Genomic DNA, 15,835 nt, shown 5'->3' on the forward strand with positions numbered 1-15,835 from the left:
TGAAGTGAGAATGTTGCACACTAACATGGGCAAAAGACATTTTGGACCACAGATGTTCCGCACAAATTTGTTTCGACTCTCGAATGACACGTTCAACACAGATTAAACAACAATGACAGGAAAAACGCCACAACCAAGCATGTTTTCCCTCTGTCTCTCTTTGTGGAAGTGCTCTAGAAGGACACCAGAGGTAGTTACACTTCGACAAAATGTCAGAGACTGAATTCTGAAAAGTTCAAGATATCGACGGGCAATAATCCACCATGCTGCTGTTTCTCTTTTTTTTTTTGCATAGCTTGATAACAAGAGATCGAAAAAAAAAAAAGATCCAACTTCATCAACATCGGCATTGTTTTAATTTTGCATGAAAGAAGCAGAAAGAAGAGGTCAGTGTTGGCGCCAGTTTGCCGACATGATCAGAGTTATCACGAGTTTGGAGTGCTACATGACGTCAAAATGGTGCCATCAAGCTAAACCCGTCCTGAACTTTAAGAATTCCATACTTGAATGTCACTGTGTTCATATCCCCAGCTGGGTCGTAGCTTATAACCTGTGCTGATTCCTAATTAACACCTTCTCCTCTCTCTGAACTCGTCTCTGTGTTGATCCAAACACGTTGGATCTCATCAGCGACAAAATCCATTTCCATTTATTTATAAAAAATATATATTAATAGTTACCACTGAACTTGCTTTAGTTACTGTTGATGTTAAGTCAACTTGGTGTTTGTGGGGGGACAAATGATTAGCGAATTAATTTTAACCTCCCAGCCTGATACGTAACCTGATTCTTGGAAATCCCACAAGGCCAGTCAGTCTAATTAAAGCACAGATCGAACTCCTGGGAAATCGGCTGATTGGACACGAGAGTGGTATTGATCTTCTCACCCAACTATAAGCAAGAGAGCTAATAAGCTTAGTTCACAAAATGTCAAACTATTCCTTTAAGAAGAAATAGTCCCTAGCAGTAGTCATTTTGGATATTTTAAGGATAGTTTCAGATTTTGCAGAGGAGCATCTACAACTTAACTCCCCTCAACTCAGTTTATTCTACCTGAACCAGGAGAAGGATGTTAAATGCCATCACATATCAAATGAATCAAACAATAAAAGCTAATGATTGATTGATCTGATGCTATTTTGTTTTGATGACATCTCTTCCAGAACTGTTTCAAAGTTATGTAATTCTCTTCAGGCGTTATTTAGGGAACACTTAGCTGTCACACAAAACATCACCATAGCAGTTCATTCATCAAGGTAGAAATGGAAGAAGTCAAACTTAAGGCACTAGAACTGCTGTTACGGATGACCAATAGGTCACAGATAATCAGTTTTACACCAAAATCCATTTAGGTGTCATCCTTCAACTTCCTGGATGAAACTCTCAAAAACAAAATGACACAGCACTGGCTCTTCGTCACATGACTATATGGGGCGCTTTTACTCACAAACAGAAAATATAATAGCAAAAGCAGAGGTGATTTAATTTCAGGTGGATTTTCCCTTTACCTCTTTCAGGCGGTACCTTCGACTCTTGAGTCTGTGATATGTTTTTACACTGGAGGTGATTATTTTTGTATTATTGCTTTTCCCTTTCCTGCCCAGTGTGAGCTAACTCATCGTAGCTTCCAAGTGGTTACCAGTGTGGATATCACTGACATTACTGGGGGGCAATGATTCTAGAGGTAGAGTTGCAGCAGTGTTACATTTTCAAGGTATATCGTGGTCCAAAAGTTTATCATGTGCATTCGCTTGTCAACAGTATTGAATTCTGTCATATCAGTTATTACAAAACAATATTGTCTGTCAGGGACATAATATTTAGTGAGAGCTTTTGTTCACCAATAAATCTCTATAATTACTGTCAGTCAAACTATGATTATATATAATTTTGACATTTAATGTGATATTTTCTCTGTGGTTTTTGTACCATGAAAATCTCATATTGTTGCAACCCGAGTTGAAACCAGTTGTTTTTGTTTTGTCAGTTCTTTCCAAATTCCCAAAAGTATTTATGAATGCAAACATATTTAACTATTGTGCTGAAGAACTAATCACGCACCACTAGAATATCATTATGGGGGGAAATTTTTGTGGTCTTGCACTTTATCACTTTCTCCATATGACACGGCTTTGGCCCTTTCAATACAAAATAATACACGTGGACAATTTGACATGACACTCTGCACTGTTACACATGAAATGAGGAGAGACAAACACACTAGCGAGTGAAGAAAAAAATATAAAATACAAAGAACTCGATTGACATAGAAACATTTAAAATCAAACACATGTATACAAAATAAAAGTTTCTGAAGGCAAAGCTCGACAACATCTCGCGTTTTCCAGAGCTCCTTGCCATGTAAAAAGAGTCATGTCACAGACATCGTGAAGGCCTCTATATTTATCAAACAACACCTTTCTTCCTCAGAAATTCACTCGTGGATATTCTCAAAATTAATTTTAGATATATTTTTTTTACTTATTTCTTTCTGTCAAAATCATGTTTGATGAATGGACAAGTGTCCATAAAAGGGGGGGAAAATGAACCTTATCATTAAGGCACTGGCCTTTACTCAGAGCACACATCAATCAAACTCACGCAGAGGGAGTTATTTTGCAGTAGTCTTGGCCTGCTAGATAATGAGAACAGGCTAACACTTGGAGACTGTTTGCCAATTTATCCATCAGAAGATTTAACTTCATTCTGTGGTAATCCAAATCCTGATTTTATTCAATCCTGAGGCCTGTTTCTTTCCCTTACTTAAAGTGGAAGTGCAAAATAAGTCAAAATAAATACTGAATAAATACACGTAGGACATAATGGTATCAGAAAAGCAGATGTTGCTTCCTGTATCACTGTCAGGCTCTCATTACACCCGTATAGGGAGACGGCTGACAGCCAAATATGTCTAAGTCAACATAGCTCGGATTGTGGCAGGCCAATAGAAATACAACACGGATTTGGGTCACCAGTGACCTAAAAATAGGTGGTTTGGGAAAGAAACTTCCCTCAACTCCAGTTTCAAGAGTTTGCCCTGTGCAGTTTTCAGCGGCAGCCATTTTGGCTCAGAGTCATCAGCCCCTCTTGACAGCATATTTTCCAACAGTTAACAAAGTTTGGGTTCAAATACTACGTTAAACAACTGTTTTTGGAAAGTGAGCAGCTCAACATCTCTTTCTGTGAAATGTAAACAATGTCACTGCATGCATAAATAATGACAAAAATAAATAATGGAGAAAAAAAAATTCAACAATTTTTTTAAAAAATGGATGCGTAAAAACACAAGAACAAGAGCCTTAATGCACGCCAATGTAAAGGTTCAGTCCATAGTTATTCAGCTGCAGGATGTCAGACAGGAAAGGAAGCAAGGACGGAAGTTGAGGAAGACAGAATAGCTGATTGTTGTTAAAGTTTCAGTATAGGTAGAAACTAGTAAACACAAAGGTTTATCCGTAAATGTCTAACTTATTAGCGGTCGCACCATTTACAGATATTTCAATCAGCAAATGAGTTTCAATCACTACAAATAGTAATTTATAATCGGTATTATATAATTATATACTCAGCTGTGGTGAGTGCATTAACACAAAAAGGCAAATTCATTATTTGGTCTCTTCAGGAATTTATGAGGACATTTAAAGACAGACAATTTTGGGGACGCTGATTGGTTGAATTGATGGCAGTTGCAGCCATTGTTTGATTGTGAACTGGACAATTTCTTTGTATTTAAAAGCTATGTTCAGACAGGCAGCTCAGTTCAATCACACATATCAGGGTTTTTTTCCCCCCCATGTTTCAAGAGGAACAACTATAAAAAAATGGAAGAGGGCCAGAAAGGCAACAATGCACCTCGGACAAATGAAGACATATCAGCACAATGGCTTGTTGCTGTTCACACAAAGACATAAACATACACTTAGTATGTGCGCATGTAGCCTTGATACAGTGACATCCAATGTTAAATGGGAGGTGATGATTCTGCATGAACCCAAATGAGGCCTGTAAAGAAGAGTTCCCTCCTGTCTGAAAGTAGCTTATGTCTGCATGGTGTCAACAATATGCATGGAAGATATCTATGTCATCTTTGCCGCTGCCGTGTTTGAAAGTTAAAGTTTGCTGTTGATGTCTGGGTGAAGTCCATTGCTACTTTTCCAAAATGGGACGGTGCTACAACGGGGAAGGCGCAGCGACAACAATGTCAGTTCTTTGTGCATCAAAAAGCACGAGCAGCAGGTCAACTGCTGCTGCAGAGGAAGGGGGGCGGGTGGTTTACTGCATTTTTCCAGGTGGGCGCACACTTGTCGAGAGCATGTCACCGGGGCCTGCTGTGGGCCATGAAGAGCAGCACCTTGCGGATGCCGCTGAGGCGATCCTTCAGAGAGGTGAGGGCCAGGAACGGCAGCTGGGCTCGGCCTTCTAACGGGAAAACCGCTAGTAGCCACCAACACCACGAGGGACCGTTGGGAGTGGTCTGAAGGGAGGAAGAGAAAGAGAGGACGCGGTGTGAAAATGAAGAGAACTGCTTTTATTTTCTGTTGACGTTGTTTGTCATCTACATGCCTTGGTTTCCTTTTTCTAATGTCATTTTATACATTGTATTAATGTATTATGAAATGTGCTACATAAATAAAATGTTTTGTACAGACGTGTTTTCAGTGGATGCTGCATCATATTTAGTATACAGCAACAGTAACAGCGACTCATGATTGATTTCTAAAACCATCAGATGAAAAAATGTGACTTTGAAAATTGTGTGTGTGTACCTGAAGTACAGAGTCTTTCCGAGGCATGGGTCCAAAGTGTCCTTCAATGCGTTCCTTCTGCTCTGCCTTCAGGGAGTTGACCCACACCAGGGCCTGGTCATACACTGTGTCATGTAGAGACTGCAGCTCCCGCTCTGCCACGCCCTCCACCTGCCCACACACACACACGTTTGAGCTACAGCATCTTATCATATCTTTTTGTCTTTTGTTTTCATACCCTCTCCTTCCACCCACACCTCCCAACATACCTGGACATCTTCCAGGTACTCTATATCAGCTGTGTTGTATCCATCCCTCTCACGGTGCTGAATGACTTTAAACCTCCGTCTGCCGACGGTGTCCACAACCGAGCGGCCGTCGGAGAAGAACTTCACATCGCGGATCTCCAACAGGCACCCATAGTCTGCAAACCTGGAGACAGGAGGAGGAAGAGGATGCGATTTTATAGAGATCATGGATACAGACTCTGAACCTTAAGCGCAGAAGAAAGCACATCCTTGCACTGACCCTTTGAGGTTGTCTGCCAGACACATGCCAAAGCAGTTAGTTCCCGTCTCCATGCATCGGCGAATCATCAGCCTGTAGCAGGGCTCGAAGATATGGAGAGGACACGGGACAGTGGGGAAGGCCATGGTGCACACGAATATAGGCACATTCTTGTTAAGACTGAGGGGAGACAAGAATAAAAGGAGTGTGTTGGTAAGGTCAAAAAGGAACTTTCTGTCTCAACATCAATCTTTAAAATAATTTTAAAAATATAAAGAATAAAACTCCATCTGCAGCATTAATCACAACTGACTTCTGGGTCAAATGCATAAAAACCCAAACTGGGTTGAGTGAGGGAGGCACAGTCTAAGAGAAGTTATTTATTGGAGTCTGTTGCAGCCTCCAGGGACTGACACTTGATGCCTTATGCGACGTGCACAAAGAGGTTAGTGTGTCAGACGTGTGTTTTCTACAGTGGGTCAGTAGGTCAGACAGCAAAGAGGTGTATTCACATGAGGGTGTTCAAGTCTGTCTCACATACTCACACACGTAAAATTAAGTTTGGCGTGAGGAAAAAGAAAACAGGCAACACATGGCACTGATAAAGAGACAGCCGGGGTGAGCAGACTTACTTTGAGAGCTCAGCTATCTCGTCCTGGTGGATTTTCTGTCTTTCCATGAGCTCAGAGGGGAGATACTTAGATATCAGGGTCTCCATTAATACCGTCTTACAGTACTGCCTCTTGACCAGGTACTGGAGAGGGACACACACAGAGAGACTGTATCACATACATGTAGAGTTTGGGACACATTTCTTCAACAACATCCACATTAAGGCCTGCTCTCTATTTGTCACACTTATCTATAATCTTCCTCACTCTAGCAACAATCAGATATGCTCAGTTCTTATTGGGTTTCTGCCATGACATAAACGATCCAAATAAAAGTTTGTTTCCTCTCTCAGTTACATTCAGTACAGTCACGGCAGGTCACCAGCTACCCCTGGCATTATGTTACATAAAGATGATCCAAATCAGTTCCACATTGAGGTTAACAGATTTTAAGATCCTTCTTACCTCCGACAGCTCCTCTTTACAGAGCGGACACATTGGGTTGTGGTCCAGACATCTCTCCAGACACTGAAGACAGAAGGTGTGACCGCAGGGCGTTGTCACCGGCTCGTAGAAAATTCTGGGAGGGAAACTCGGGTGTTAACATCTTGCAGTCTGGTCCCACTCAGGCTACTAGCCAAAACAAACTCTCTTACATCAGATGCCCTAAAAGCTACTGTATATCACATTGTTTTATTACAGACTATATAACCCTACGTGGCAATTTAGCACAGCACAACTGCTAATTGATTCATTGCATGGTGTGTAATAAAGTCAGTGTTCCGAATCGAGTAAAGTTAATCTCACCTCATGCAAAGAGAACACTCCAGATCTGTCGGGTCCAAGACGTCACTGACCGAAGATTCATTCACCTCTGCTGGCTCTGATAGAGAGATAATCAAACACATGATAAGACACGAAGCCGGCTAACAGTGAGAGCGTGTGTGTTTGTGCACAAATTTCAAAAGCTCACCAGACTTGGATCTCTTGAGACAGTCACCCCTCTCCCGTCCTTCCCTCTCATCCTCCTCCTCCGTGCTCCTCCGTTTCCGCTTAAGCAGTAAACACTGGTCGAGCCTCCTGACCTTAGGCTCTCCCTGACATCGGATCTCGCATCTCTCCGACCTCTCAGAAGATGGTGGGGTGAGGGCAAGGCCCAACTCTGACGACAACAAGCTGGATCTGAAGTTCTGAGGAAAGGATGGAAGGAGAGGGCAATGAAACCTAATTTCTCCCAAATGCCATGCTGACTAACAGCGGCAGAGCAGCCCTTACCTGGGAGGGAGTGTTAATGCTGTTTTTGATGTGTGCTCTGAAACACACTGTATTGCAGTCTGAGAGGTGTTCAGGTACCTGATCTATAACTGGAGCCAGGAGGTCACTGAGGAGCTGAGGGGAGATACCAGACAATGACATCATTATCCTTTATGTGTTGTGATTACTTTAAAATAAGCTGCACACAACTGGATTCACAAGAAGATGACTGCAGTTCTAATGTTGGATTTACCTTGTTAACCTCAGTCTTGGCCAGTCTACTGTCAGGCTCTATGGACAGACACACCAGGTACTCTCTCAGAGCTTCCTCCGTCCTGCCCAGTGACACCAGGGCCTGGGCCTTACGAACGTGACCCTGCGGGCAAAAGGAAGATATATGATTTTGCACATTTCAATAGCATATACTAATAATTATATATTTATGTATAAGGCTGAAAAAGAAAACGTAGTTGTGTGCAATACCTTGGACCAGAGAGGCATGAGTCTGCAGGCCATCTCAGCGTCTCTCAGAGCGCTCTCATAATGTCTCAGAGTGGAGTGGATCTGGGAGCGATTACTGAACAGTATGTGGTCCATGGGTGCTGAGAAGGAGAGAAGGTACAGTCAGTCAGTCAGCTAGTTTTGTCCATAGTTCATTATTGATTGACAGTGAAAAAGCTGCTAACTGCTAGCTGCAAGGCTAATTGAGTTACCTAGCTTACCGAAGCTACACTTAGCAGCAGCTAACTGTTGCTCCGGTTACATGATGCCCCCTATTTGTCTTGAGTGGGAATCGGACAGGTGGCCAATTCTTACATTTCAACTTTAAAGAAAGTGAGTCTGTGCCTTCATCCAGATCCAGGTAAAAGTTAATGGGGTATAATCTGGGTCAAGACCCATCCTTCATCCAAGTTTTGACATTAATTTTTGATTAATCGATTAGTGACTCAAAGGAAAATTATTTGAAAATCATTTTAGTCATCTATTATAAATGCAATCATTTTTCATTCTATAGTTTCAGCTTCTCAAACATGAGGACTTTCTGCAGACACTCTCTGTTTTACATCTTAGTAAACTAAAAGTCTGTTTAAAAAATGTATGAAATTCATATATATTAATATATATTACATTTACAATTATGGCAAAAAGAAAAAGCGAAAAATCTGGAGCCAGCACATTATACTTAACAAATTACCTTAACACTGAATTAATTATGTATAGTTGTATTATATAAATTCATATATAATAGTCATATGTTGTTAATAAATACTAGTGTCTCTTTCCCGCAGATTAAAACATTTATATTCTCTATAAGATATACAAGCTGCATCCTAAGGCAACTACTTCACAACATACTGCATCAGTCACTTTTTTATTTCCTTGTCTTTAAAAGCTAAATTCACTGGTGATATAAGGTTTCAAGTTAATTGATCAAGGAATGTTTAAAAGGGATCGCTTTCCACGTTACAAAACATGTTGTGAAAAAAACATGCATTACAAAACCATGCAGCACTATCAAGGTCACCCACATTGCAGGTTTCATAACTATAAAAACTTATGCAAATGTCGCAGTTAGCCCTATGGGAAGCAAAGCAAGATACATGCCACAGTTCTGCACAGGACCGAGCAGTATAATCAATAAAACAATGAAAAGATGAATGCCTCGAGTGAAGAGTGTTATTCTAAATTGTTTATCACAGTAATCACTGCGCAGTGCTGATTTTCAACAAAGCTGCTTTGTTTCTCTCTCTCTCACACACACACACACACACACACACACACACACACACACACACACACACACACACACACACACACACACACACACTAAAGCTAATTATAATTCTAAGGACATGTATTGACATGCATTAATTCCATGGAGGCTAACCTTGACCTTAGCCATACCTGCTTCATCCCTTAACACAACTCAAGCACAATTCCCACAAACACTCACACAAACAAGCAGTCCAGTACAAACATTATTCAAGCACCTTTTTTAAGAGCATAAAATACATTTTCACAAAACACACTGACAAACAGGCTAATGTGCAGCACAAATTCTGAGGGAAAACAAGCACTAAGTCTTTTTTTGCTTTGCACAAATTAATTATTTGGGTTTTTCCATTACGAATCAGACGCCTTTGTTGAATAAGTACATATGAGTCAGAGCAATGCAGTTAATGAGGCAGACCCTAAATCCTCCACCTGGATCATAGATCAACATCCACTACTGGCCGTTTCTGGGATTCATTGCAGTTTAAAGCTGGTTTATTCAAAATTAGACAGTTATGTCACTCTTTGTCATCATTTATCAAAACATTTTGCCAACCATGCAGAATCCCTTTGAATAACACTGCGGTGCACTAAAACAGCACGGGACAATCCTCTCCTATTAGTGTCATTGTTGGTATCTGAGCAGCTCCACTGCAGCAGCTGGCAGATAAATGCTCTACTGGTGGGTCATCCGGTGTACAGAGATGTGGGTGTGGGTGAATAATCCTGACTGATCAATCCAATGATTCTATCAGCTGACTAGAAAAACTCTGAACTGTCAGGGACATAAGTAACTATAAACTTACACAACCGGCCTACAAAGTAGAGCACTGCTCAGTTTTCAGGGCCAGTGCTGGTAATGATATAAGAGAGTGAAGAAAATTCCAGTATCAAGATATCAGCATGAAATGATCCCTCAACCCCCCCCCCCCCCTTTTTTTTTAAATAGTATGAAATTTTTGCCAATGTAATGAAATGATACTATGAGGCCAGCGTAGATGCCGTAAATACATTAAAACAAATTGCATGATAAAACAGCAAAATTCATTCATTGTCATTTGTTAGCTCACATTTCCTAGTGCAATCTATTTGTGACAATACAAACTCAGAAACATTCATTTTTGTCCATAACTGAGTAAACAACCTGTTCTCAGAGGAAAATAAGGTCCCCAGAACACTGTTTGAAGATGGAGAGTTGGCAGGGTCCGCCACATGTAAACAAGGTGAGTTTGTTCATTCAATTTATTCAGTCATGGAAATAGAGAGCTTGTTTATTTAGTTTGTCAGTCAATAAAGATCTTTCTCTTCTGATTACAATTTCATCCCCAAAACTACCAAGTGCACTTTTAACTAATCATGCTTTATAAAAAAAAAAAAAATACAATTACCAATTACACCTATGGGTGACATATATGCCAGCACCATAATATCTGTGAATCTGTAGATACCAGTCCGGCTCTGATGAAGAGCGACTGTGAGCTGCAGTCAAGCAGCCCAGTGAGGCCAAATGAGGTCAGGTCAGCTATCCCAGCCATTAAAGATGTCTGCCTGCACCAGAGGACACTCAACAGCTCAGGAGTCCACACTACTAAAGCTGTTTTTCAAGAATACATATGTAATTGCTCTATCAATTAAAGAAAACAGAATGCAGTGTATGCTGGTGGTACACAGATAACCATCCAGCCGGGGGGGGGTCCTAATAAATACCTGCCTGAACAACACAGGAAGTCATTACACGACTACAAACAATCATGTTATGTAGGTTACAGTTCACCTCCTCGCCACCAGCACTGCTTGTATAAAGCTTCATAACTGTCCCCCTCCTGGTGACCTGCAATAATACCCTTGACCCACATTTGCCTGAATCATTGGTTGACGTTACACAATGAGGCGGGTTGCGTGCTTACGCAATGTTTGGTCCACTGGCCCAGCCTACATAACGCTGTTATCCAACACATGGCTAGAGACGGAGTACTGTGACGTGCCAGCAGAGGCACACGGCCCCGGTGAAACTGTGCCACCGTCACACGCAGCATGTAGCACACTTACGAAACTGAGTCATGCGTTATAACTGACTATTTGTTTCATTTCGGCCTCATGACAAGTGAGCTGACCCGACGTTATGAGGCGAAAAGCTAAATGACGAGAGAAAACGCGCCGTCAAAGTGGCACAAACATGGAGTCAGCTCCGACACGCGTAACTGCGTGAAGTGTGTCACGGCACCGGCGGTGTTGTGTTAAGAAAGTTTCCAAGACAAAATAACACTACGCTCCTACCTATCGTGATGGCTTGGTTGTATTTCTCCAGCGCTGCCTCCATCTTCCTCTCGGAGTACAGTCCGTTGCCCTCGCGCCTCAGCTGGCCGGCCTGGTGCTGGGTCGGGAACCACTTGGCCAGCAGGTTGCTGAGGACCACGTTGACCCGGTAGCTCTGGACGTCGGCCACCCTGGAGCTGTCCCGGCACTCCTTACACATCACCGGCTTCTCCTTCTCCTTCCTCTCCCTCTCCAGACACTTCTTACAGAAGCAGTGTCCGCACGGCAGAGTCACGGGCTCGTACAGAAAGCTCAGGCATATCCGACAGGAGAGGTCCTCGTACCCTCCCGGGCACCCAGCTGCCTCCTCTCCCCTCCTCTGAACCCTGCTCTGACCGTCTCCCCCGTCCTGCCTCCTGATACTGTCCGACAGGTACTCTATGAGGTTGGACAGGTGGACGGGTCTCAGTCTCTCTATCTCCGAGGCTTGTCGGTAAACCTCGAAAGCCTCCGTCAGTTTGCCCCCGAAGGCCAGCGCGTCAGCCCGCTTCACCATCAGCTCCTGCCGGCTCCCCGCATCCCCGAGACCCGCGAGCTGGCACTGGTAAATATCCGCAGCCAGGTCGAAGTTTTTCGATTGGAAAGCCTCCGCCGCAAGCTGCAGCATGCTCTCACTCTCAGTCCCCATGATGTCCTGCGGTTGTATGAAGTCTGTCCCCTCACCTGTGAATGTGGCCAACACCTCCGCCGCCTTTCATGTTCGCTGCTGTGAGGCTGTGACTCCACTGCGCCCTGACGCTGCGCTCCAGGAAGTACCCGTAGAATTCTCAATGGAGCGGCGCAGGGGAGAGAGAAAAAAAAACTGTTATGTAAAAGTTTTGTCATGTGACGCCCACCAGCTGTTCTCATTGGACGACTTCAGGAAAAGTGTTATAAAACGAGCTGCCATGTAACAGTTGGAGTGTCGGGCCGAGGGCCGGAGCCTGTCTGATCCACATCCACAGTCCACATAACACAGGCGGGGGTCAGCGCGCCTGGAGGGGGACCAGGTGGGGCCATCTGGGGTCACCGAGATACACACATAATAATAAGGAGTTCTTACATTTTTGCATTTAAGAAAAGCGTCCAAAGTAAGTCGTGCTCAAATTTTTATTTCAGTTTCCACTGACTTTGCAAGTGTGGTGGACCCCATCCGCAGAGAGGCCAGGACCTTAACCTAAAGCAGTGCTGCTTCTTGACCTCTTTCAGGTCCTGACACAACACAGAAACCAGGCTGGTGTTTGCAACTCCCCCACTGGATCTCATAACATCCTGAAAGTGGCAAAATGACAAGACTGTTTATTTCAAAATCGACACTAAAGCAAATCATATTACCAGCACAGGCAATGTAATGTAAAAACTATTCCCCAATTTAATACGTTATTTTATATTATTTATTTATTTATTTATTTATTTATTTGTCCTCCACCATCTGGCGACCCCTGGAAATTATCTCATGACTGCCTCCAGGGCCCCGATCCTCAGGTTGAGAACCATTGACCTAGTTTACATATGAAAAAAAAAAAATCTGTGATCTATCAGCACTATTAAGATCAGTAAGGTAAGAAGGGCTCAGACTGTTTTAAGTGTGTTTAGAGTCAGTAGAGACGGTGAATAGTGGTGATATAAGAATCAGAAACACTTTATTAATCTACGCAGGGTAAATGGGGTTAACACAAAGATACTCTGTCTACAATAAGAATGGCACAGTGTAGAGGAAATATAAGAAAAATATGAAACAGAGAATCAGTTCATAGAAAATAAGAGTAAGAATTTACAAAATATGAAAAAGAAAAATGTAAAAAAAAAAAAAAAAATCTGTGCATTACTTTGATAACTGATGTCAGGGCTGCAGATTAATGTTTCATACTGGTTCCATACGTGTGCCCAACTTCTTCACTTAGGTGAACCAGCACATTATTTTGGTACACCTAATACTACATTCAAATGAAATTCCTAACACGTTATGTAAATGATTGTAAACATGAATAAAAGTGAAAATACATGTTTCTCTTGAATTACAGCTCTTGCAAAGAAAAAAATGACCACAACCTCAGTTACTTAAAAATAAACTGCTAAAAATTTCAGAGACAGAATACAGAGATAAGAGCTAGAAATATGTAAAGACGTGCCTCACATTGTACCGTAAAACTGTAACACGTAGTAATTGAAATGTACAGTATTGGTGTAGAACACCGGAGTAACTCTGCAGTATCTCTGCACGTTTTTTGTTACAATTTTTCATCGGGCAAAATATTTTAAGACAGTCCCACTAATTGACAAACCGTTAGCCAAGGATCAAACTATATTAATCGAAAGAGGTAACCCTTCGGTAACTGCAGTTTTAGTGCCGTTGGTTGGTTTAGTAATTAAACTAGGCCAGCTGTGGTAAGTATTATGGCACAGTAATTAACCTGTGGGTTTGGACTTTTAAAGGCCTCCCTGCTCTGGTTCTGTTCATCTAATCACACAAGGAAAATAACAAGTATGTGTCCTGCAACAAAATGCTGCAGTTAGCTGTTATGTGTCAAGGGAAGCAGTTATGTGACAGTCTCAAAACAGCTTTATATAAGTATTGACATAAGGGTTTTTTAGCACCAGAAACAGGTCTGAATCATGACTTCTTGTATGAATAGTCATGCAACGATCTTTGGTAAGGCTGCACTGGATGTACGGGCACAGGGGCAGCTGTTTGTGTGTAAGTTGTGAGGACAGTTAATGTGGGTTGCGTGGAGGGGAAGGGAAGTTTGGGTTCGGTGAATGCTTTTGCTCACAGACACCTTTACAAATCACTGCACGCACTGCGACACACCCTCAAGGTGACTGCTGGCACTGAGCAAGAGTCTTCCTAAATGCTTGGAACTAAATCAACAGTTTACCACCAACTCGCTCCTCCTAATCTGATGCAGGTGCAGCGCAGGTAAACCTGTTCAGCTCTTACACAAACTGTAATGTCATGTAATGTCTATCGCGGGATCATTCGATCACATGAACCAACAGAGGATGACTTTTTGAACTGTGACTTAGAGCGACGACTTTGATAACCGTGTCAGGCAACCAGATCTTTGAAGTTTAGCCAGTCATTGTTGCATAAAGGAGTTTGCATAATGTCGAAGAATGTTGCCAGGTGGCATCTCACTGCACAGACCGTCAATTACAAAACATGCAATTACAAAATTCTCAGTGATGGGTATATTAGAATAAAAACAATAAGTGGTTATCATAGTATCTGGGTCAGGGAGGCACAGCTTAAAACATACCTTCACTTTAGAGGCAGTTGAACTACAGAAGAGCTACCCTTGGGGAAAAAATGGTTTAATTCACATTTGATCATATAAAAATTGTAACAAAATATAATTTTAAAAATAAACCATCCAAGTTTTCATGGGAGTGTTGGAATGTCAGCTCTGCTTTTGACTACAGTGTCCCGCAGTGAGACACCTGCCTTCTAGAAACTACAAAGCCCAGCCGGGGGTATTAACACCACGTTGCTCCCAGTTGCTCTTCTATTGGTGTGCGAGTATGAATGAATGGTTATTGCTCCCGATGAGCAGGTGGTGCCGTGCATTGGAACAGTGTATGAGTGTGTGTGTGTGTGTGTGAATGCTGACTTGTGCGGTAAAAGTGCTTTGAGTGGTCGCTAAGTCTCGAAAAGCTTCCTGTGGCCCAAAACTGTTTGTAGTTTCAGTAGTTGAGCTTGCAGCAGACCGCTGTCCTGCTCTGACTTGAATACATACTGATTGCACAGAGCAATGGCTGTAGATAAACAACACTATCCATGTATAGATGGGCTCCCTGGGCAACAGGAACACTGAGAAAGAAAACCTCACTGTTGGAGGAGGAAAAGGAAGTGAAGAGGGAGCGTGACGGAGACAGAGGTGTAACAAGAGTGAACAGACGGGCATTCACTCGATGGGAAGCGTGACCCAATGATGTGTGTTTCCCCTGACCACCGGGATGGCATTGTATCTACTAGATCAGTTAGTAGCAAAACCTGCCAAAAGTTGTGTAATGCTGTTATTAGACCGTGGGTTACTTTTGAAGGAATGGTTCGACTTTCCGCCACAGTCCTCGCCTCAGTTACTCCGTCTGCACTGCTAACAGAGAGCAACAGCAGCTAACGTTAGTTTAAAAGCGGATTCCGCTAACATGAACTAACGACTGACAACACAGAAGTTTCACATGAGCCCCTTTAAAGGACGAATAGCCCGTTCCTTGTCCTGCAAATGAAAAGTTGAATTAATATGCGATACAACAGACCATCTCTTAAAACAGTCAAACTCAATTTTCACAGCTTTATCTAGTCGCTTATGTTGGCTCATGTACGCTAATATTAGCGAAAATGTAAACATACATTGCTGAATAACTTGACACTGGTAAATTTGTGGATATCAAACTACTTCTCAAATGCCATGGAATGCCATGCTACATTCTTTAGACTTTTCCTGTACTTGAGACGCACAGTGGCTGGTGTTACTCTCTACAAGGCCAGAGTTAGAAGTAGGTTAAGGTCGGAGTTTAAGACTCTGGTTAGGGGATTGGGTAAAATAGCTCTGATACTAGACTATGTGGTATTATTAGCATTACATGGAGTAGTATATCCCTGCAGCCTTCAATTAAAACCTATTTGCTAAAGGGGTTTGCTGTGTG

At 42.3% G+C, this 15,835-nt stretch overlaps 1 protein-coding gene and 1 long non-coding RNA gene across 2 annotated transcripts; one reads left to right on the forward strand and one right to left on the reverse strand.

The window, feature by feature from the left end:
* Positions 1 to 1,341: 1,341 nt before the first annotated feature.
* On the reverse strand, positions 1,342 to 12,317 carry LOC119007558 (LON peptidase N-terminal domain and RING finger protein 3-like). Its single transcript, XM_037077318.1, has 12 exons — positions 11,168 to 12,317; positions 7,601 to 7,719; positions 7,371 to 7,493; positions 7,139 to 7,252; positions 6,837 to 7,053; positions 6,671 to 6,746; positions 6,329 to 6,443; positions 5,885 to 6,006; positions 5,274 to 5,432; positions 5,015 to 5,177; positions 4,767 to 4,916; positions 1,342 to 4,474 (listed from the first exon to the last, which is right to left on the reverse strand). The coding sequence occupies exons 1-12, from the start codon at positions 11,832 to 11,834 to the stop codon at positions 4,316 to 4,318; spliced, it is 2,184 nt and encodes a 727-aa protein (XP_036933213.1). The 5' UTR covers positions 11,835 to 12,317; the 3' UTR covers positions 1,342 to 4,315.
* On the forward strand, positions 12,069 to 13,227 carry LOC119007559. Its single transcript, XR_005071157.1, has 2 exons — positions 12,069 to 12,195; positions 12,305 to 13,227. It is a non-coding gene; the product is annotated as an uncharacterized LOC119007559 (long non-coding RNA).
* The last annotated feature ends 2,608 nt before the right edge of the window (positions 13,228 to 15,835 follow it).

The sequence above is a fragment of the Acanthopagrus latus genome, chromosome 18 (genome assembly GCF_904848185.1).
Source record: "Acanthopagrus latus isolate v.2019 chromosome 18, fAcaLat1.1, whole genome shotgun sequence".
Classification (NCBI taxonomy): domain Eukaryota; kingdom Metazoa; phylum Chordata; class Actinopteri; order Spariformes; family Sparidae; genus Acanthopagrus; species Acanthopagrus latus.

Coding starts and splice junctions, on each gene's coding strand:
- LOC119007558 (XM_037077318.1), bottom strand. CDS start 11,834: ATGGGGACTGAGAGTGAGAGCATGCTGCAGCTTGCGGCGGAGGCTTTC. Junction 6,444..6,670: donor GAGTGTTCTCTTTGCATGAG/GTGAGATTAACT, acceptor TTTCCCTCCCAG/AATTTTCTACGAGCCGGTGA. Junction 4,475..4,766: donor GGAAAGACTCTGTACTTCAG/GTACACACACAC, acceptor TCCTCCCTTCAG/ACCACTCCCAACGGTCCCTC.